The sequence below is a fragment of the Ischnura elegans genome, chromosome 1 (genome assembly GCF_921293095.1).
Source record: "Ischnura elegans chromosome 1, ioIscEleg1.1, whole genome shotgun sequence".
NCBI lineage: Eukaryota > Metazoa > Arthropoda > Insecta > Odonata > Coenagrionidae > Ischnura > Ischnura elegans.
In genome coordinates this window covers 45,787,726-45,811,772 of record NC_060246.1, presented here as the reverse complement: position 1 = coordinate 45,811,772, position 24,047 = coordinate 45,787,726, and the positions used below count along the sequence as shown (strand labels likewise).

Sequence of the window (24,047 nt, the reverse complement as noted above, 5' to 3'; positions counted from 1 at the left end):
AGCAACGATTCGTTCATAACTTACGCATCATTTTGCCATTTCCAGCTGCAGCGCCCTCAGGACAGGGAAAGGAGACTCAACCAAGTCAATACATCGGACTGGTCATCGGTGTGCTGACCGTTGTCATTCTCTTGCTCACCTCGGCCATCCTCTTCATCGTCTTCCGGAACCGAAGGCAGAAGCAAGCGACTGGCGCCCTCGGCGCTCTGCCCGGTGCGTTCGGAGAGAAGAGGGTTTCCATCAACATGAAGGTCAGTGCTGTTTGAGTGGAAAAGCATATCATGGAATTTAGACTGAAATCACAGTTGTCCCTAATTTATCACACATGGTTGTATATCCAGTTCATCAATTTTTGAGACTGGGATAGAGTTCTTTTTTAAAACTAGTGAAAATGTATAAAATGACATCAGTTCGAAAATAGCTTATACGTGTTATTAAATTTGGCGAGAGATATATTTCGTATTATCGTATTCCAATCTCTACTGAGTTAACGTTGGTATTCAAAATATCATACATTATTATCTGCATTCGTCTTAGAATGAAAAGACACCCCTGCCCTCGGAAATTCATCCCAAGTATGTTTTTGGAGATTCATCGTCCGATAATATTTTTACCCTGTTTACGTCAAATGTGGACAGTAAAATTATTTTTGTGATAGAAACTTCGATTAGTAGAAATTGCTAAAAGCTAATACGTATTGTATGCCACAAGTAATACCATTATTTTCCTTTTATTGGATATAACATGATTATTACTGAAGGTTTACAGATTTTAATTCACATGTAATCATGAAAAAATAAAGAAACAAGTAAATTAAGTGTCGAAAACCATTTATTATCCAATATTTTAAAATCCAAATATCATTTATGCGCTAACTCCGTCTTTATGAAAGTCCATGTCGTTTATATAAATCTGAATTTGCACTCTTGATATTTATGGTGTTCCGTTCTTGACTTTTATATACTAGGTACTGATATTTTAATGAGAACTGGCAAACAATAACTTACTATTCTTAAATATGAATTTTAAACTTGAGCTCTCATCTTTTGAGTGAATCCGCAATTTTATTGGAATCAGATTTTATTTCAATTAAAACTTGTGCACGGCAACGGTCAAATTAACTGAGATGTAAATGCGTGAATTAGGATCATTTCCTATATAGAAATCATTAACGTAATGGCCGATCGAACTGCTTAATAATATTATAACCTTGGCCGCATACGGTGAAAGTAATTGTGATTCCGACGTATAGAATTGTGATTCCACTGATTCCAAATCAGACCTATGTCAAAAGATTGACAATTTCAAATGATTGACATTGGTCTGAAGACTTGCCCTCTACTTCAGCTCTCGAAATTTCTCATTGTTATCGTCTTATCGGTGTAATATGTCTCTTCTCCGTCACTTTCTTCCAAGCATGGTCACTTTTTCGTCAAGCATTTACAATTTTATTTGCTTCCAGACACAGCCTTTCCCAGTTTTTAATCTTATCTCTCCCTATCTTGTCCGTGTCCTCATGATCGCGACTGCCGCGGTGCCTCAGCCTTAAAGACTCCACTGTACCCTCTCCCGTTTTGCCACGCACACTACTGTTCCTGTCCGGAAGTAGCGTCGGCAGTTAGCGACGTCTTTCGACCCCGACGCTTCAGATGTCGCGGTTTCAAAAGGAGACTTATGTCTGGGATAAGGGAGACGGGGAGGGATGAGTAATATCGGCCCAGACGTCTCCGCACACCCCACCCCTCCCTCTGTGTGACTAGACCGCGTTATTTACCGAAACTTCCGAGATGAGATAGCGAGACGACTCACGGAAATTAGGGAACGGAGGTGGAGTAAATGGAGGAGATTCCATTTGCGACATCCTTCTTTTGGTTTTGTACTGCTTGATTACCATGCGCGCTAGTGGGCTTGAGTTTTTAACCATTTTTTTTCCTTGGAATGAATTTCAATACCCCCAAAAGTTTCCAGTCGGTTAATTTTTTACTGCGAAGATGTTTTTCCAAAGCCCCGAATTGAAATTCCGATCGTAAACACAGAAAGAATCATAATATTTCGGCTAAATTTACCTAATTTTTGAGTGTTGATAATTTAAGTGTACCAGTTACAATGATAAATGCAATAAAACCTCAGAATCACTGTCTTTATGAGACTAAATAGTTGTTGTGTTGCCCGGTGGAATTCTCTATAAGAGCTCTTTTAAAATACTATTTACTATTGTTAACTACAAAAAACTATAAATGAATTTGGTCTCTCTCATAATTAGATTTCCTGTTTATACCAAACTCAATTGAGTAAGAGGTTTGTTTTTGGAGAAACTCTCCGATATTCTCATCTACTCATTTTATTCAGAAAAGCACGCTTGAAGGTTGTCTTAAAATTTCATCATTAGCTTTATTAAAGCTTGAGGGAATTCGTCTACTTATAAACACATTCAATAGCCTAATTTTCTGGAATAGTTCTTACTTTTTGATACAACTACTTTTAAGTGCATCATGAGAAATTTCAGTGACTAAGGTATCCTTTATTGTTCTAGGGAAAATCGCATTAGCACACATCATATCCTTTAGGAAAAATATCAATTTAAATAAATCATTTACATAAATGAGTCATCTGTGTGCAGGGGTAATATGAGTCGTAGAAGGGGAAAACCCCACGAATGTCATTTTTTCATGCCCGAATATCCTAGGATGCCTATTGTTTTAATTGCCATGCAAAATAAAATTTCTGATTAAACATAAAAAGGTATGATTGCAAATTGAAGACGTTGTCTTCTGTATTAGGGAAAAATAAAAAAGGAATGGCTTAGAAAATAACTATGGTGACGTATGATTATGGTTAGATAATTACATTACGGAGATGAATATTCATGATTTCTTGAGGAAAAATTTGCCGACACAGATGTTCAAACCGCAGACATTTTAATTTTTTGAGAAAAAAATCATCCCCACAGGAACTGCGGATATGAGTAAATAGTATAGACTCGCACGCCAACTGCGTAATTTGTGATCTTACGAAAATTCCACGGAGTAGCAGCACCAAATTCGAACACTGAGTCCCCGAAATTCGCTCCTAGAATCCACTCTAATAAATTTCGCTACCCACGATATTTGCTTGACCTTGGAAGCTTGGTTTTCTGGTGCACCCAGCACTAATCTGGGCAGTCAAGGCTTGAATCCCTGTAATTGCTAATGAAGTTTTCTCTTCTTGCATTTTGTGATTATTTTGCACTCGCTAGTGACCCCTTCAACATACACCCGTGGCTAGTTGTCGGTCTTTCATCATCAACTTCACTGGTAAACCATTCTGAGATTGGATTGACACAGCTCTCCACTCAATTCCCATGTTAGCAAATCCTTTCACAACGACATATTTCAACTCTTTCATATCCTTCTTAACCTGTTCCGTAAATTTTATTCAAGATCTTCCTTTTACGTTTGTGCCATCATAGAGTAAGTACAAATATTTACTGTATGGTACCACCTTCTTATACCTTGACGATTGCCTTCATCAGGCGATCTTTTCTCAAAATAAGACCGAAGATGTTGTTCCGCCTTCTTATGAAGGCTCTCACAAGGCTTAATTTCTATTTTCTTTAGGAATTCTTAATTACTTACTCGTTCGATCCATCTGTTCACAGCGTTTCGAAAGCTTTCCTTCAATTTCTTCGCTGCTGCCATTTTCAATGCCTCACACCCTTAAAGAAGCATATCCCTGGTATATATTCAGATATATTGTGTTCCTTCTATACTTAAATGTTCCACCGGATATTTCTTTTGGTGGAACTCTCTCTTTGCCCGGGCTATTCTGCTGATAATTTAGCTCTTGATTCTACCATCGGTAGTTAAAACACTTAGAACGTTTCCCAATTTAAAAAGAATTTGCACGCGTTTTTCATTTTTTATTTTTCTTTATTTAAATGTCAGTCTTTCTCCTTCTCTTCTGCTGCCGACTAAAGTCCTCCATCATGCCATAAAAATAATGAGCAATCAGCATTTCATTATCCATGATCATTGCTATCAATTACGTAACGGATCGATTGAAACATAGTGGAAGCCTTTGGCTGTGGGCGTAGTGAAGTGGATGTGACGCATTTGGGGGTGGTGTGAGGGGAAGACCTTTCGGATAAGTGTGCGTGCGTGTGTGTATTTTGGGCGATCGACGGAAGTGTACACACACGTGGTACGAGGGATGCTATTTTATTTTTCTCTCTCTCTTTTCCTCTCCCCTCCGCCCTTCAAACAAACCCTACCTACCCCTTCCACTTCCCCATTCTCCAAGCACTCCTTCCCCCCCTCCACTAACCGTATCCCCTCCCCTCCACTCAGTATCCCCCTTCTCGTGACGTGACGCTGTGCCTGTGGCTTTATGATTTATTGGCCCGTAACTCTTCGACCGTGGCATGTTTCTTCTTGGTCATGTCCCTCCAGCCTTCCTACTCCTCCTTCCCCTCCGTCCAAAATCTCCACCCCATCACCTCCCTTCATACTTCTGCCCGTTTGATACACAGGTCTTGTTTTCTCCTCCCCCATACAGTAGCTACCTTATACCTCAAATGATTTACGCTCATATACCGATAAGTGAAACTTTTTCCATCCGTGCGCAGTAGCGAAAAAAATATCAATATTCATTACTCTGTTATGAATGTTACCTGCCCCATCCCAGAATTTTTTGGGATCCATAAATCACATATGGTGTTTGACGCCAGCCCCTTCGTCAAAATTACATGGTTACGTTTTTGCCAGAGTATCCAATTCACCTATCAGGAGAACCATCATTCACTAAACGGGAAATGTAAATTGATATCTTATTGGCCAATTGCGACAGCTAATAAATATATTTCCCACCATAGTGAAACGCTCTGGGCCAGATACACAGTCAATAAATACATTGCTCGCTTCAATGGCTCATTTCCTTCCGCATGCACAGTGGTGAAGTACTACCTACGCATAATAAATGCTATATGTTTACGGTGAACGTTAAAATGATTTTAGCCTCATAAATGAAATTTTCGGGGTCATATATATTTACATCTTCATCTTTGTCTCCATAATCGGCCATCTTGGTAATTAACTTTTCAAAATTATTCAACTGGCCAACATATTTTGAAATAATTCTCTTGTTTTATAATTATATGGCCATTATTAATTGGAATTCATCCTTCGAGAATTTATCAATGCAAAGTTTCTTTATAATTCTTCACTTTACTTCATTATGGAGCATCCCTATAGAGAAAGTGTAATTAACTTTGATTTGGAAAATTTAGAGGAAAATTTTAATTATATCAGGTTATCGTCCTTTACTCACGTCTTTATTACATGAATATCTCATGATTTTCAAGCTATATGACATTAATGGGTAAATAATTGTCCAGAGATATCAATCTAGCTAATAAACCGAAAAATGGGGCGTAATTAGTATAACCGCAGTCATTTGAGTCGAATCACCGATCCACCATTCCATTAAAATAGAAAGTTAATGAGTATTCATTGACATCAGTTAGGTATATACAAGGCAAATGTCTGGTGCTTTAATAATTATTAAAATCATTCAGGATTCAAAGTTTAACTGAAGGATGACTAGTGTATATCAGTTCCACGTGCTAAGTATAATTTTATTAGCCATTTCTTTCTACTGTTTGTATCTTCATTATAAGGTACTTATCGGATTCAATGACTTTAAAATTGGGGAAAAGTCACTTTCCTTCTATTTTCAATTCATTCTATTTTATGATCTCTTAGTGACTTACAAGAAGCAGGCTAATGCAGGAATCAGAAAATTTAGACCCACTAAACCATTGCAATATTCAATATTTTGATAAATAGTAAAACTGGCGCTCAGTTGATTCACAGAAAGAAAATATTTCCACTTTCAAAGTGATTTTTTATTTTATTCAAGAGTGCTTTCTTTTTAATAAATTTTAGTCTTTTGTCCTTTTCAATTATAAAGAGGGAGGTAGATTTCCATACTTTCATTAAAATTGTGTTCGAAATTAGTATTACTTAACAATAAGTAGAAATAAGTGAACATTTTAGAACTAAATAGTCGACTGAGTATCAATTTTACGCTTTGATATTAACCATTGAATTGTCTGTGTGTGCATCGCATTCAAAATCCTCGAATAAACTATTTGGACCCTCTTATATCATTTAGTCTACCGATTTTTAAAACAGCATCAGATATCTCGGCAACCCATCGATTTCAGTCTCAGCGTTTCATTGAATCGTGTGTCACTCCACCACCGCTATTGCCTACAACTCGAAAAAGATCTTGATACTCGATGTGAAAGCAAAGCTATGGACGGAAGGAGTCTTAGTTTCACTCCGTCCAATATCCAATCTTTATATTTTTCTTTATATTTTCCGAGAGACAATTGATGTTGAATGCCAGCCACGGTGGAGTCGGATCGATTAAAGGCTGAGAGACGGTGGGAGTTACCTTTTCACTGCTTTTGAGTCTTTCTCTCCTCCTTTCCTCGCGGATGTTCCGTCGAGACATTGATGCTCTTGCTTTGCGCTGCCTTTCACTCCATCGAAGGAAAAAATTACAAAATTCCCGGACAAAAACATTTATTTTTCCTTCTTGAAAAAACACTCAGATTCGCATTTTTTTAATTTTAAGATTCGTTGTTTTGAAAGATATCGCGCGAGGCCGTATATTTCCTTGTCTTCAAAGTCTCACGAGAATACCTTTAAAGTGTTACCGCCAAACAAAGGCAGTTTTAACTTCGAGTAATATAAAGTAGATTCGTGTAGCAAAATGGCTCATCTCTTAGACTTCTTTCTCAAGAGCAAGATGAATTTTAAGCCACTGAAATTGATGATCTGGATAAATAATCACCTTTTACCACTTAATGCATAGAAAATTTTAAAATGCAGTGTTCCGTGAAAGATTGCCTACAGACAAGTATTAATCATTTATGTTCTCTTTAAATGCAATTACGATATTAATTCAATCATTTTCTTCCTAAATATCCTTTCATTTATACCATTTTGAGAGATCATAATGACTGTAGTTTTACTAATGTATTAAAATGAGAAATTGACTTAAATACTTGGTTAATTGATTAATTTCATTTAGGTATCGTTATTAAAAGGTCACATTGAGAAAAAAGGCGTCATTTTATGCTGATACTGGTAGAACTATAAATTAACCTTTACTACATTTTCATTTCTAAGTAAGAGAATAATGTTTTTGAGCTAAGCCATTAGTTTGGATAGATCGTGGAATTCATAGATGTTTAACGTCTTTTTATATCCATACAGCGTTTTCAGCTCAAATTTCACAATGGCTCATGGAAATATATTTTAATTTGGCTCTAGCACAACTTTACAAGTAGGTATTTATTTCTCAAAAAATATGACGAAGAAGAAAAGGGTATAATATATTTTGTTGTGTCCTTTGTAATTTGAGGCTAACTTGAGAGAGATTTAATTCTATTAAGTCCATTTTAGTAGAAGGTAGAAATAGTTCTAGTAGAATAGTAGCAATAGCCTTCAGTTAAAAGTCGATGTGTTTACTAATTAATTCATTGATTTGAAGACATCGCTAGTAAGTGACTATCCTACTCTCATAATAAAAAACAGTTCTCACTATCGTGACGCAATAATATAGTCAGCAGTTAATGGAGTCAGCAGGAAGGATATTGACGGCACTCGCCTTAATTCATCACGTATTGTAGTTACAATAGGAATATATATCAGATCGCAATAAATCTGGAATTTTGTGTAGAGCCTTCTTTTCCCTTTATTTTAAGAACCTTTCTATATTAATCCTTTTAAATTTTTTTTCGAGTTTCAATTGATATTTTTCTCTCCTCGTTGACCGATTCTTTGGAATAAATTTGTTTTTGAGTTGAGTTGAGATAAATAAGTTTGTTTGAAAGTCTTAAAAAATTACATTTGTTGAGTATCTCATGAAAACGATAGTAGCATGTCCTAACTTAAGTCCTTAAAAAGTATTGATTGTGTGTACAAATCTCGTTAGATCATCTTATAGAATTACATAAACTTTACGTCATTGGTATCGAATATTTAACTGACCAAAAATGTAAATGGTATTATAACGTAAGATTGTTACTCCTAGAGTACCTACGTATTTGACGGTTTTAGATTTTTAAATGACGATATCTATTTTTCCCGATTAAATTAAAAGTGAAAATTTTCAATCACGACGGCTAAGTATGAATGCTGTGAAAAGTCCGTGTGACGTCATTCTGGCCTTTTTCAAATGTGGTTAAAATTGACCATATAATTCGTCTAAACTGGGATTTCTAGAACCAAATACTTTTTATTTTATGAATACACTAATGGTGGGTAACGAATCGCAATCAGCGCCTTTCGTTTTCTTTGATGAAGAAAAATACCCTATTGCGGGTGTTGTTGCTTGAAACTAAATTACTAAATGTAGAAATGCAATACACAATAAACCGCGCTAATTCCATCGAATTCCATCAGGCATGAACATATAATGCTTTAGTATAATATTTTACAGCTAAATTATCACTAATATTATTTGAATTGAAAGAGTATCTTGAATCAATCAATACTTCACTCAATATTCGCTTTTCCATTCCACAAAAATAGGTCCATGGAGAAGATAGCAACAACTTTTTCATACTGTAAGGCTAATTCAAAAACTTCCAGATTTGTTATATTTCACGTATTACTTGACTATCATTAATCATTTTTTGACTTTTATCACAAAAATGTGTGATCTAATCGAAATTTTACGGTTATAAATGCAAAATTCAGAACTATAAGTAAGCAATAACGGAAAGCTGTCCTCATGATAGAAAACATATGAACATTTGGAATGAAAAAATGAACGAGTTAATAGAAAATGAATGATTATTTAGAGCAGCTCGGAAATTTTATTTCTTTCCTGCATCACATTGAGGGTATATACTCACACGAGGTCGCGGGTTTAATTGATGATCCGCTCAAGGCCTATGGGTGGATCAACTGTCGGGAACAGGGAGAGAGCGGATGAATGACAAAAAAAGAGAGAATGGACAGGTACGAATCGGAGAGTATAGCCATGAGGTTGCTCTCATGAAATTTTTATTGAACAGGGGGACAATTTCAATTCCACAACGACCATTCACCGGTATCAACAGCACTCCCCCAAGCTAGAATTTATACGAGGACCTGGGTTCGCTGAAAACAAGTGGAGAAGTATTCACTCTAGGGTATAATTGTTTTCTTTTTTCCATGGGCTAAAATATTCCGCCACTGACCATGGTTCTTCATTTACTGCAGTGATGGCTAACATGCAACCCAAAGGATCTCATCCTCATGCTGGCCTTTTCAAGTTACCCTAGAAAGTGTAGAACTTGAGTTTTTTATTTGATTAAGACGATTTTATGAAAGAAATCGGACTTAAAGCGTGAAAGCAATCAAATACTCAAGTCAAAATTTTTGTAGAATTAGATATTTATCAATTTTTCTATCCCGAAAAAATGTCTAAAATTCGCTATTTTTTTCAATACTTGTTTCAATGACTGTTTGTGATAAATATATACTCTCTCTCATCATAGATTACTGCGGTCGTCGTCACGTTCGCGAGCGAAGGTCTTTTGGTAACGCTCAAGGAGTTAAAAAATCGGTGATCCACTTAGCATTGCATCGAAGGAGAGATTAATTTATAAGATGGTATTCATTGTATAATTATATTACTTAAATCTTAAGGCAAACAGTGATAATTTTAGATGGTCCCAGGATAAGAGATGCTTTGGTATGAAGATTTAAACTTTATACTTTTCGTCATTTCTAACATGGCCATGCATGGTCTGCCCATAAATTCCCATAAACTCAGCATATTTACATGAATTTTTAAGATCTTGTATCATTATAGTCGTGTTGATTACATTCATAATAATGTGTTAAATAAGCAACCAATTTTTTTACGTATCGCATAAATGTACCATAAAAATAGATTTTTTCGAGTACCAAACGAGACCCCCAGAAGGAATACGTAAATTTAAAACTCATTTGTCAATTTTTTGAGATATTTAAAATTTAACCTAGTACTGACCTTATACATTACCCATGAAAATGAGGATAATTACTTGGAACACGGAACTCCCAAATCTATTGAATAGCTTAGCATGAATTTCCCTTAATCATGGATGAACTTTGTTTGGTGGTAATTCACGCCTAGTGAAGTGCATTTTCCATCAGGATTCAATGCTGCATTTGAGAAAAATAATAATTATGTTTTATCGTTGTAATTTTTTTTCACTGGAAGAAGGGAAAAATTGACAAAATAGGTATATCAAAATTTATATTATGTTTTCTGTTCGCCCTATATAGAAATATACGTTCCCTTTTTAAGCACGGTCACCCCTCGAGACATCTTAAAGGGGATCTCTCCTTAGAGATAGTAGGCCATATAGCTGATTTTAACCCAATATGACCCAATTATACCGAATATAAATCCATTATAACCCAATGTTGCTCCTAAAAGAACATCAAAAATTTATAAATTTTCAGCTCCATTCAGGATACATTTAAACTATTTGTTCTTTAGTACTATACATTTTGATGACGAAATATTTAGCTGCCCCAATAAGTACGGTTGAGTTGAAAAATTGCTCATTTTTAAAATTAAAAGTTTTGAAATTTAATTTCTCCCAGAAGTAGCTCTGGGTTGGAAGGGTAAAGAATTTTAAGTTAAAATATTTTCGGATAATGTGGCCTTTTTTAGGGATTAGCTACAAGACAATACGCGACGTATGAAATGAGGAATCAACACCTTATAGGCTTGATGCAGAGTAATAATGGCCATGGTTAGAGCATATGAGGTTTGGTTTCGATGGAGAGTTTAGTTGGAACGAGGAAGAGATTATGTGAGAGTAAGGTGAAAAGGCTTGTTGGGATTGACTTAGCGCAATGAGAGGAGTAATAATGATTTTGCCTTATTAGCTTTAACTGTAGTGCAAAACTTTTATTTAAATTAATATTTAATAACGAATAGTTATAATGTAATTGAGAATCCTGTACCGGAAAAAATGAAATGTGAATTGAAGTGAGCAAATAGAATTAATGTTGAAAATTGAGCCAAAATTTTGTTCATCAATAATTCAATAATATATCTCATTCACCTTCAGGATACCATAACGAACAAATATATTTATTTTATTCCTTAATTATTTCTGAAAAACGGAATCCATTTTTCAACTTAATGAATAATATTCAGCTTTAGAATATTTCTAATAAATGGTTAATCAAAACGTTTGCCCATCATGGTATCAAGGAATCAATATAGCAACAGAAGTAGAGGTTTTATTTAGACGGGGAAATTTAAACTAAGCACAGCATCAAGGGGAACTAGTAGAACAGGGTCTTTGGAATAATATGCAAACCTTTCCGAGACCGATCTTCATTTGTACTGACCATAGTTTCATTCTCCATACAAGCCTTTGATAATGGCATGAATATCAAAAGTAAGGTCTTAGGAAAAAAATAGAGATGAGCATGAATCGAGTCAACTTTTTTAACAGAGCTCCAAGCCCAAAATAAACTTTTTCTTCAACCATCGGAGTAGATTTGCATTTCTTTCAATGTAACCAGAACGAATTGTCTACACACCTTTATTGTTTTTGAAAAACTACACTATTTTTAAAAAAGAGCAACGAAGACCCGACACAATGATACGGAGGTTATCCAAGAGCAACGGAGTGCGCAAAAGCGTCGGTGTTAAAGATAGGACGGGCTCTCGTTGGGGTCGTGTGTATGAGGGAGTTAAAGGTGGATTAGGGAGGTAATTGACTCGGGGTTTTGAGGGAGGGAGAAAGACAGACGCGGTGGCGGGGAGGGCGTCTTGAAAGAGACGGGGAGGGATGGGATCACGTGTCACCTCTCCAAAAAAAAGGAAAGGTTTGTGCTATCGTGAGATAAGGGCCTTCCTCTTTTTACGACCCTTAATGACGGGAAAGATTTTTTGAGGATTTTTAATTATTTAAAGCGGCCGAGAGATTTTTTGTCATTTCTGTGTTGATTCCATCCCGCTTCTTCTACTCCTTCGCGACCCTTTTCAAGCCTACACTGTCGTTTTTCGCTTTCCTTCTTCCTTCCCTCGTTCTCTACTTTAGTCACTCCACTCCAGTTTCACAATCACAATAGTAGGGGGGTCATACTTTTTTATTCATTCTTCTGCTTATCAGTGGTCGCAGGTATTACGGGTTCGGCAGCGGAGCGTTTCCTCTGGAATACCTACCCACCCCCATATCACAAATATGAGGAAAAGTTTGATTTTACGTCGGCAAGTATTTGCCAATCAGGATTTATGACCCTGCCTGTCGGAGATATGTTATCTCCTTATTCAATTACCCTGAAAAATTATAATTATAATTTTAAGCAGCCGCTAAATTATTCTCTGGGTGTCGATTTTATCTACGAAACTTATCTGCGATTTCATAAGTTAATTTATGTCTTTTATTTTTCATGTTATTTCTAAATGTAGATATTTACGTGTTTTTTTTTTACATTTTCCGATAGGTTGGCCCTATTTGGAGCGAAGCAGAAATCACGCAATGTATCACGGAAAGAATTTTTGTTTCCTAGTTGAGAAATTTACTGTGGTATTTCCTTTTGTAAAACACCATCACGATAAGTCAATGTTGAAGTTATTCCTTTATTAGTACGACTGATGTAAAGAACGTTTTACCTTATTTCCTACCTTGCTTCTTCAGGTCTGATTGAAAGGTTCTTTACTTCATTTTTAGCGGCATTTATGCCATATCCCTTAACATCCGTATTTACAAAATCGTGCGGCATTTTGTATGTGTGCTATCGTTGAAAAATATTTCATAAAGGCTCTTTTTGATGATTTTTCAAAGTATTTTACCGGTAATAACTGACCAAAAGCACGTGATAAAAAATTGGGAATTGAAAATACTACCACTGAGTTTGAATTTCGTTATAGTCGTCAAATTCCTACTATAATTTGGCTGCCAATTCATAACATTACTACCCTTGCGGCAGAAGTCTAATCGCTCAAGTGTCCTCCTATCTCTCATTTAAGCCTATCGTATTTTCAAGGTATACTGAGACCAGAAGTTTGAATGAACGACTGTTAATGAGAAAGTAAAAAACAAAGACTATTCTATCTTGCAGTATTACAGTTACAATAACAACAGTTTTAATGGCAATTAAAATTCAATAATGAGAAGGCTGTAACTGTGTTATTTATCTTACGTGCTCCCTAAGGATTATACTTAATTACATACTTATGGTTTTGAGGATATTTTGGGCATATATTCAACTCCCAATGTATCGGGTTGGCCCGGGTGGAATTCTTAGTTGCCATTAATGCTACGCATTCTTGATGATTAAAAATGAAGACTTTGAGTGATCGAATAGAGCGTATATATTTACGCATTCTTTTGCAATTTTTAGCTAACCCCACTTTACTATATTTTTAACGGTCCTCACTATAAAAAGTTATGCATGATATTGAATTTAATGTGAAGGAAGAAGATATAGTGATGTACGGCATTCCATTCAAATAAAAAGCATTTACCTGTTGCAAATATTTTCCACAGAACTTCAAAGTGAGATAGGAAAAAAATTGCTTATTGCTGAACAACTGCCCTATAATTGTAGCATATGTTTCTCTAACCCAAGTGTGGTTTTGTGTTTTATGATAGGAAATTTTCAACGGTATTAGCATGAATAACTGCTTAGTTTTTTCTCTTTGGGTTAATGACGTTACAGAATAATACGGTAGTGAAGCGCATGATTCGAGAAGCCGGCTGTCATGAAATAAATGGCAAGCCATTTTTACGTTATTCATCAATCCCAAGCTGTGGCATTGGGGATATTATCCAAAATGCTCTGCGTCCCTGTGGTAAATTTTCATACCAATTATCCTAGTTTTAATTTGAATATTATCTCGTAAATCCCAATATACGTCCACATATTGTGCTAGTAGATAATATATAATCTATATTAATGCAACGAAAATCATTTCAACTTACAATTGAGCAAAATTAATTTTACTTGATCGTGTTTCATCAAAATTCGATTGTACAGTTCAACTATTTAATTATTACCATGAATAAAAGTAATTAATTATAAATCTAATCTGGATAAAATATTGGATAGCTTGCATTCATTATCGCTGGAAATATATTTAATCCTTTGGAGAGTTTGAACGTGCAGCAAAATTTCATTGATATAGGGTACTTTGACTGCATTTGTGGTCACTTTTTATCATTTTAATCGTATCGTAACGTAGATTTTTCGTGAGCTAGCCTAAAATTCAGTTTTGATAGCTCAAATTTCAATTTAGACCCGTCAATCAATTGTCTTATTGCTGTATGGAATTATTCAATACTGCCAATCGAAGAGATACTCCAATTTAATGTGAGAGCTTTTAAAGGTTTCACAAATAATTAAATTCGCCATTGCCCAAACTGCTTAAAAGGAATCCATCAGAAGCACTTCATTGGTGTTGGTCAGGAACAATTCAGGGAATCGGTAAAAGACAAATTTGCAAAGTTATAATACTACTCCAACTTCCAACCAAAGCATTAGGAAAAATAAGAAGATAAAATCTTATAATGAAATCAAACTAAAACCTTTTGCAAAGGTAGAGGCAACATTTCAATTATTTAAAATAAACTCAGATTTATCGGCAAGCTCTCATTTAGTTAGCGGGTTATGATCGATAGGAAAGTTTATTTACTATTCAAGACTTAAATAATTAACTTTCAATCTATGTAAGAGTAACATTATGAAGAGAACTCCTAACTATAGATAATTGAGGCACTCGGGTATCAGAAATAATATCCTGCTCGTGAGGGGCTGAAAACTATTGACGTATGTTTAGCAACTGTTGTAATGATGGACAGTTTCTCGCTGTGCGTCCCTCTTAGGAAAAAAATGTCGCATGCATCGGAGTAAGTAGAAAGTAAAGAACTTTCTGTCCTCAAGTATTCTTTAATTTTGATTTTACGAGATGACTCCTCCCTAATTAGGTCGCTTGGGTTGATAGGAACGCGGGTGAGGAAGAATACCAGAAATATTCACAGGTACCTACTTCAATCTGATTATTTTTCTGGCTTCTGATTCCAGTGATATATTCAGTTACCCATTACACTGAGACTATTTTGAAAGCAATTAGTTGCATGCGATGGTAATGTGAGGGAATTTAGCAACCAAATAATTAATTTTTTGTAAAATGTGAAATTAATAGAAATGAAAATGAGTTATTAATAATGTATGTTCACCTTAGAACAAAAGGAACGAGAGAGATACATTCAAAGCAATCTAGGTACTGTGCATTGCACTAGATATGTTCAGAGGTACGAGAAGTTTAAAGATAAAGCTGCCAAATCCATTCTTTGTTAGAAGTCCTCACGGGAGTAGTATAAAATTTGCCCATTTATTGGCTCCAATGGGTTTTAGTGAGGTCCTTAAATTTGACAGTCATGTTTAATACCGTTAGCCGTTAGTATTTTACTGCACACTGCCTATCGGAACCTAGCCCCATTTAACCATTCGAAGTACCTGAAATAGCATAAACTGTCGAATCTGCGAGGTGTGATCTAATTAGGAGAACTTGAGGTGATACGCTGGTTATTAAGAGGGCTGGAATTTTGGGTCGATGGGATGAGGTGGGAAGACTTGATGATGGTGATAAAAAACTAAAGGAAGAGGGGGCCTTTAAAGAAGGATGGATGAAGAAATATCAAGAGGGGTAAACTGTAAAGGCCGAGTGGCACTGAGACTTGGCGCCGAGCAAATATCACCGGAGAAAGGTGAGGGGAATTCCGCGAGTTTTTACTGTTTGCACTCGCATAATCACGATTTGCTACTCCTCGTCCAAATCAGCCACTCCTTTCTACCGCAACTCGTGGGTATGTTTTTCGTGAGACTTCTATCGAATCTGTGTGGCATAGTGCATGGTGGCATAGTGCATGGTGGCATATCGGATTTATAAAGCCTTACAGCTCACATATCAAGCTTTAATCTGTTTTATGGCCGTAAGCTTCTTTTTGGAGTGACATTTATTGTGATGGTGATGACGAAATGTCTCTAAAAATAGATATGATCTGGGTCTTGATCAGTACTATAAACTCGCGGGGAAATGGTATTTCAACAAGAAAAGAGTCGTCATTGTTGCTAGAACAAGTAGGAAGCAGTCATATTGTTCCTGATAATTAATGATGTTTAATCAGAGCTAATCGAAGTGAGTAAAATTAAATCTATCCTGCATCCAACTCTATCCTTAAAATGCAAATTTTAACGAAAACTACGCATAATTTTTTTTGTTCTAACTGGACTCATTTGTATAATTCGGTGTGTGGCTAAATTTAAATCTCCGATTCAGTCGAACTCAGCCATGTAGAGATAGTAGTTATACAATTTCCCTATGTTTTCGTAGTACTCCTTAATAATTGTGGGGGCGGCAGAGTTTACGGCCTTGCATCTCAGGAACTACGAATGGTCTCCATATATAAGCGTGGCAAAGCGTTTTAAAGGAGGTTTTGCGAGTCAAAGGAGTTGCCATGACGGTGCGACGCTGGAATAAGGAGAGTGTGTGATGGAAGAGGTAGCAAGCGAGGAGGGAAATATGGCCGGAGGGGGGAGGGAGGAGGAGAGGAACGTAAAAAAAGTGCTGGAAGCGGGTCTGAAATCTCTGGCACATCGGCCCTGCCCCGCCGAGCGCTTATCTTAATGGCTAGTGCTTGAATATCCTCCCCTTCCCCCTTTTCCCAGAAGCGGGCCCCTTCAACCAACCGCCTCTCTTCTCTTTTTATCCTTTCATTCTTCGTCCGCTTCAACTTCCCCACTCCGCCCCCTCTCCTACACTTGCCATCCCTCTCTCCCAGTGATGGCCAAAGTAGCGAAAGAAGGTAACTGCACCCAGTTACCGTTACTTATTACAAAAAAATCTAATCAGTTGCAGCACCAGTTTCAATTGAAGATCACGTGCAATTAGGCTTATGATCACCCTCCCTAGGATATCAGGAAGAGCAAATTCCATGAGAATAAAAATTCGAATGAAGTCTCATATTTCCCAGTTTAAGGGATCTGCAGGTTAATTTAAAATTTTAATCTCAATGTACTTTGGTCTACTACACAGTTTGTAGCCATAAGCCGGCGAACACACGATGGACTTACCTAAAGAAGAATTACCATAAAAACCTGGGTCGTGGTTATAGTTTTTTGCCTGGTAATATTTGGTCTCCTAATGGTTGTTAGGCCTCGTTTCCACGTAGGAACTGAATCTTCAAGCTTAATTCATCTCACGTAGTTTTTTTTATATATCTGATTCCCACAGAGGCATTTGTATAAATAAACTATGTAGCCTGGACGTAATACTTTATTGATAACTCATATTTCATGCTTAAATCTGATTTTCCTAAAAGGACGTTTATCTCCTTACGTTCTCATTGTGCCCAGGTCCTCAATTTTATATTTAGTAAAGGTTTCAAAGGGCAAGTAACGTCACAGTTAATTTTCTTAAATAATTTTTAAAATCTGGTGAGAGGTTTTCATTCACCAGATAATCTATCTTTATTATTTGTTACTCGGTATTTATTAGCTATAAATATTGAATCTATCCATAATTCTCAGAGGAGGAAATAGTCCTTTAAGTTACTTGGATAGGCCTTCAACATCTTCACAAGACATATTTGGCTTAGGCTCATTAGTCCATTAGGTAGAAGAGAGTAGCGAATACCTCAAGAATAAAGTAGTAGAGTACAAGTAGTGGTTATATCTTTGAAAGTGTAGCATATTCAAGTAGAGGCTAGCCGAAGTAAAACCGTTACCGATATCTCAGTTACTTTTCCTCAGTTACTCCCAGACTCCCGTCTTTACCGATATCTCAGTTACTCCCCACCTTCTCTCTTTCCTCTCCACCTCCTGTTTGCTTGCAACCCCCTCCAATAACCTCTCGGCCCTCCCTCATCTCCGAGGGCGGAAATTAACAGAGTTCCCTCGGCGTTGTGTCCGCCCTCTCCGCACACCTCTCCCAGGCCCAAACCAACACCCTGGCCCAAAACGGCTACACCCTCGTGGATCTTTTATTCCGTCCTAGTAACCGTCCTTCATCGCCTTTCTTTCTTTCTCTCACTCTCTCTCGCTCGCTCTATCTCTCACCCTCCGGTGTCGCTACCCACAAACTTCGCCTTATCTGCCTTCCCGCCTACACCTCTTGCCCTCCCCATGTATGACACGGCGCTGAAACAGTATATTCTCAATTTTTTATAAGATATAACTCATAGATACAGTTAGAATGGATTAATGTGCACTAGTGTATTGTACAATGGCTACTAAGTATATCTTTTGTGATTGAATATGAAATCTTTAAAATTGTTTAAAATGCATGCCATTAAAAAATTTTTTAAATATATTAACTATTTAATGTAATTAAAACGTTAAGCAGGAAAATTCTCAACACTAAGAGCATTGGTTAGCATAAATTTACGGGATTCTTCAACAAGTTTGGAAGGCGGTAGATATCTTTTAGGTAAAAGACTGGTGTTAACTGAACATAAAATTCAATAAAAATATACAATATGGATTCTATCGTAAAATAGTGCATGATAATCTGTGGTGCATTTTATTTCACAAAAATACGAAGGTATAAACCAAGGAATAAACGCTAGCTAACACCAAGGAATAAACAAAATAACGCTACTAATTATACATGCGTTCAGTCTGTTTAAAACGAAATAAAACCGCCCAATCAAATACTCAAGTCTGTTTTCATTAGAATATTATATCTTTTCGTTCCTTTCACTCTGCATCACGCATGCCCCATAGTTTCCTCGGCGAGCCCCTCCCCCCCCGTGACCCTACGCCCCCGCCCACGACCCTTCCTCGACACAAGGCGAGAGGCGCCTATCGTGAGCAAACAACCCGGGGGTTTCCCATGCCCTCACTCTCTCAAGCTCACCTGGCCCGTAAACATTGGCGCCGCGGAGGGCGACTAGAGAGTGTTGGCGTTCGGTGCCTCTAGAACACACTCCGCCTCCACTCTAAGGCGTCTCAAGCATCACCAACACCAGTTCAATGTAATTTGTTCATTTGTCGTGGAAGATGAAATTAAATACTCCATGCAGGACGAAACGGGTGTACAGAATTTATTCCAGTCGCGTTGCTCGAACATCAAGTTTTTTTTCTTTTATTCTTGCCGTACTTGCAGCTTGAAGGATAATTTTTATGGTTAAATAAATGGATAAATAGATGGATAAATGGATAATTTTTCCACTATCTCTAATCCTTAGCCGAGGAAATCCAATGGCTTATATGTACCGGGTAGAGAAATCCAAAAATTTATTTCTTTTACTAAGTCGATTGATTTCGTTCACTACCAATTTTATTCTGAACTATAACAAACTATAACTAGCAGTCGAAGTAGCGGCTATGATATTTTTAAAACATTCAAAAAATTTCATCTCCAACGAATTTTCACAATCTTTTAATTTTGTATTCACATAATTTGTCTAGCAGCTTAGTTTTCACGTAAGAACTGCATTGGTTGGTGTATTGTTTCTAAACGTTCATAATACCACATTTTACCCTAATTCGCTAATATTTCTAAATATTTTCTTTATCTTATTTTTTAATTTTTATATTTTTTTCCTGCAATATTTCCTCTCTTAACAACCTCGCTTTGCTCGTAAACGAAAACCAGCCCGATAATGGAGGGGGATTTCACTTTTAACAGGGCGTTTTATGGCGATGTAATAAACTCGGGGCTTTTAAAAAAATAATAAATGGTCTGCTAAGCCAGGTCAACTGGTAATTGAACTTTACCATTACGGTCCGCACGGGGACAAAAAAATAAATTGTGGTAATGTATGTTCACACGGGCACGTAGTGTGTACACTATATTGTGCGTGGATATGCGCAACCCTTAACTCCAGACGCGCGCTCCCCTGACTCCTCGCCCTTCGTATTTTCCCGGCTGACCCTCCCGTGTATCACCACCCACCCTGCCACTCGTCATCAAGCCGCCATCATTTCCTCTCCCCAGCCCTTCCCACCCCAAACCCCATGCTTTCGAGCTACGTCCCCACCCCCCTCTCAATTTCCCTCTATATCGTCCACTCTCTCATTTCCCTCGTTTTCTAACTCCCTTTCCCTTCTGCTCAGACTCTCTTTCCCGCCCTCACCCGCATGTCTGCAAGAGTCCTCACATGACGAAAAATCATATTTCACCTCCGGTCAGTGTGTCACTCAGTTAACCCTCCTGTATTTTTTTATTTTCTTCATTTCCCACGTATACAGATCTCATACACCCTTCCATAGTGTAATTTTCTGCATTTTTTAACCCGTCAAGTCACCTCTCTTGGCCAGCGTGTAATACTTTTACCGTTGGATTGACGGGAGTTTATGTTAGAGTTTTTCAAGCAGTCAGTTTTTGCGAATTCTCCATCTCCCTACAACTCCAATCATTTTATTTTCTTCGCCTTCAATGGGTTATGCGTTGGAAGATGTACTCCTTTCCATTAGAGTTCACTCACATAGGTGTTGAATCCCATAATTCATACTAATATGTAATTTTTGATGCAATATTAAGATTAAGTGATAATACCGATCGTTATTCAGAGATAAAATATTCTGGAACTAAAATTTTACTGAATCGAAATTTTTTGCTATGTGCTCTCTGCCACGAACTCAAATTATGTAATCATTATTGTGACGGATTCGTGGTCATTATTATGTATCAATCATTATCAAGGAATCGTAATCATTATATAAAAATATACAATATATCATTTTATATCGTCTGAAAATCAACAAACAATAAAATAACCCTAACTTGATCGAAGTATTTTAGACAGGTACTCGATGAAGCAGAGATTTTGTCACGAAAACTAATTAAATTCTCATATTTTTGTTTCAAAGCTCCCAAAACTTCTTGTGCCATGTTATTGCTTTTTTCTATGAAGTTGTAACTTTTAATGTAATATAAAGGCTATGCTTTCAATTTTGCCACTGTGTAGGATAAGTGGAAACCTCGTGACAAGCCATTTGGCTTAGAAGGACCAAGTTTGTATATGCCAATAAAGGCAATCATTAGAAAAGATAATATTTCTAAAAAAATATCCATCGTATCGATGCTCTCATTATGCATTTGTTAAGAATCTTGTAATATTTTAAATCTTTGTATTCATAAGTAGTTACCATTTCATTATTAATTAATGCTGCTTAGCTATCAGAACATTTTAGTGGAATTCGTGGCATATGAATACACCATTGCCTGTGTTTATATTTTACTTTTAGTGAATTACCTATCTTTGAGCCCTTAAAATTCCGAGTTAAAATCTCTGAATAAATTTCAATATTATTTGTGATATCATTCTTGCTATCATTATTTTGCCTGAAACTCAACTTTTATAATATAAATATTTATACAGCTATTTCATTAACATTTAGTTAATAATTTGAGAAATGTATCTAAGAAATTGAAATTTCATGTCAAATGTTTGAAATGTTGTGCAACGGATTCATCTGAAAATCAACAAACAATAAAATAACCCATACCTAACTTGATAAAATTATTTTAGACAAGTACACGATGGAGCAGAGACTTTATCACGAAATGGCTGGCTAAAGTATAAAAACACCAAAGGTCGCCTTTACTGCAGTGTCCCGGATTGTTTTATTTCCGCCTAAAATGAGAATTCCTCACATTAGATCCTATCAAGGTATAACGCTATCGTCAATACGTCCCGTTTATTCGCATGCCTTTAATTCGTTTTGATCGAGTCCTACGTAATTTCCGCAGTTCGAGTTTGCCACGCTACATTGGCCGATGGCATATATTAATTAAGGTCAAAGAGGTCGATTTTTTGGGTCATGTGCTGACACCATGGTTGTCGTCACCTTTTTTGCACACTCTTTGCCTCTTTTTTGTTTCCCCGTTGCGAATTTAATTACAATGATCCGCAAAAGCCCGGCATCTACTCCACTTCCCTTTTGCGCGCTGCTAGGTGACAGGACGTCGGAATATGTTATGCTCTCAAAAATGTTTCCTCCAATTTCCTGCCTTCTCATGACTTTGACCGTTGCCTGTGTAATCTTCCGCTTTGACCCGCCTGACACCCTTAAAAATAAAAAAACGGAAAAAAATGACCGCCACCCATGCAAAAAAATAACGAGGAGATGGGGATCACTTTTTGAATCCACGAGAATTACGAGCTGGAAGCCTCAGCCCATGGGGAATGCGCTCCACACTCACCTCCCCACACTCGTGACAAAATCTAATTTCCTCGATCGCTTATTGTTCCTATACTCGCATATTATCGATCGGCTGCGTTAGCGATACTAGGGGATGTTGTCTTCGCAAATCTGGCTGGTACGATTCTATCTAATTTGACGTTTGGACGAACCAATGTATTCGTGTATTAGCCATCAAACGCTCGTTACGGCTTGAGGGAGATTCAACTGGCGATGATACAGAGACTGTTATGGGTGCATGAATCTGTAATGCACCAAGTGAAATCGAATTCCTATTCTGGTAATTCCCCATGAATGTTCAATTTTTCCCATGGATGAGAAAAAATATACTGACGGATGCGTATAATTTCTTTCGTTAAGTTTTCAATCCTTAGCATGGTTCTCACTCCCATTTTTAAAACAAATTTATTGCTTATTTTCTCTTTCCCAGTTTTACTATAGTAATCTGGATCAATTTCATTTGCAGAATAGTTTTTTTCTCCCTTTATGCCTATTATTTCAATGACCTTATCGGTATTTCGGTGATGGCCTAGTAAAAAAGATACGTATATTTGCCGTAATGGATTTTCGCTCAGCGATGAATAGGGCCGGTGGATATTTAGAAAAATACTACAAATTTTGCCGTCTCCTCTTGAATTGGATTGAAATTATATGTTGAGCTCTATCTTTTTTATATTACTAATAAAAATTATATTATTTTTAAGGACGACATCCTGGTAAAACTTGTGACTTCAGAAAGTGTGCCAAACACTTTAATGAGCTTTCTATAGAGCACTCAAATGTTTTGGGGAGGCTTTTATTTTTAAGTACCTTCAAAATGGAAATAATATAGTCCGTATCGTATTCCATGTTTCAGGGCTAAAAATATTCATTTTGATATATTAATCGATTCAATTGTTGTAACTTGAAAGTTTGAAACTTATTTTCAATTTAAAGTGAAAAAATATGCTTAAGGTCGAAAAATTATGAAACAGTTTGAGCCCTGCATATTTCCAAGACTGAGACAATTCAGATTGCAAAATTGTGGCCTCATCAAATTTTGCTCATAATGGTATGGAAATAAATTTGAGCAGCTCAAATGTGGAATCACGGCTAAAAATTAGTATGCTTTTTCCTTCTATTGCCGGTACGGTAAACAACGTGTAAAGTCTTTCATTCAAGTTCGCTGAAATTCAGTTTTTATTAACGGTGACAAGCGACCTCGCTTCAAACTGTGCTCTTAGGGAAACCGTGTTAACATGGCACATTATTCCTTAACGTGTTTCATTATACAGGGATTTAAATTTGTCACGGTTCTCTAAAGGGGGAGCAGATGAACCTTTCATGATGGTACTTTAAAAATTTGTGTCCAGTGAGTGGTAAGCTTAACACATTTAATCCCATCCCATTGTTTTCATGTCAATCCGTTTTTCAAAAACCATCCATGTAAGTGTAAATAATGGTTGTAATAGAAAGCTATAAATGTTTCCTAATGGTCGAAATAAAAAAAATCGCGAAATAAAAATTTATATACGATTAAATACTATCCAAAAATATGTCACCATAGCTATAAATGGTTATACATATTTCGTGAGAATTATAAGCCTTCCAATTCTGATTCTATTATAAAATTCACCTACCCTGATTATAACTCATTATGCCTGGCCAAATTCCGCAGACTCCTCGCCCAAATGATCTCTGCAATGTCTTGCAAACAGTTTCCTCGAAGGAAAGTTTGCTTTCCCCGAAGGTCCGGAGGGATGGACGGGCATCACAAAATATTTTGTCCGACCGTTTTTGATATGATGAGCATACGGCCGCGTATTTGCGTAAATTTCCTAGTAGCAGAGACGCCCATGGCCC

The 24,047-nt window shown here is 36.7% G+C and overlaps 1 protein-coding gene across 3 annotated transcripts in view; it reads left to right on the top strand.

The window, feature by feature from the left end:
• LOC124159493 (discoidin domain-containing receptor 2-like) overlaps positions 1–24,047 on the top strand; it is a 655,398-nt gene that overhangs the window by 566,465 nt on the left and 64,886 nt on the right. For all 3 annotated transcript variants that reach the window (XM_046535354.1, XM_046535345.1, XM_046535336.1), the window contains exon 11: positions 46–251. In XM_046535354.1, coding sequence (XP_046391310.1) covers positions 46–251 — 206 coding nt within the window. The remainder of the gene's footprint in view (positions 1–45; positions 252–24,047) is intronic.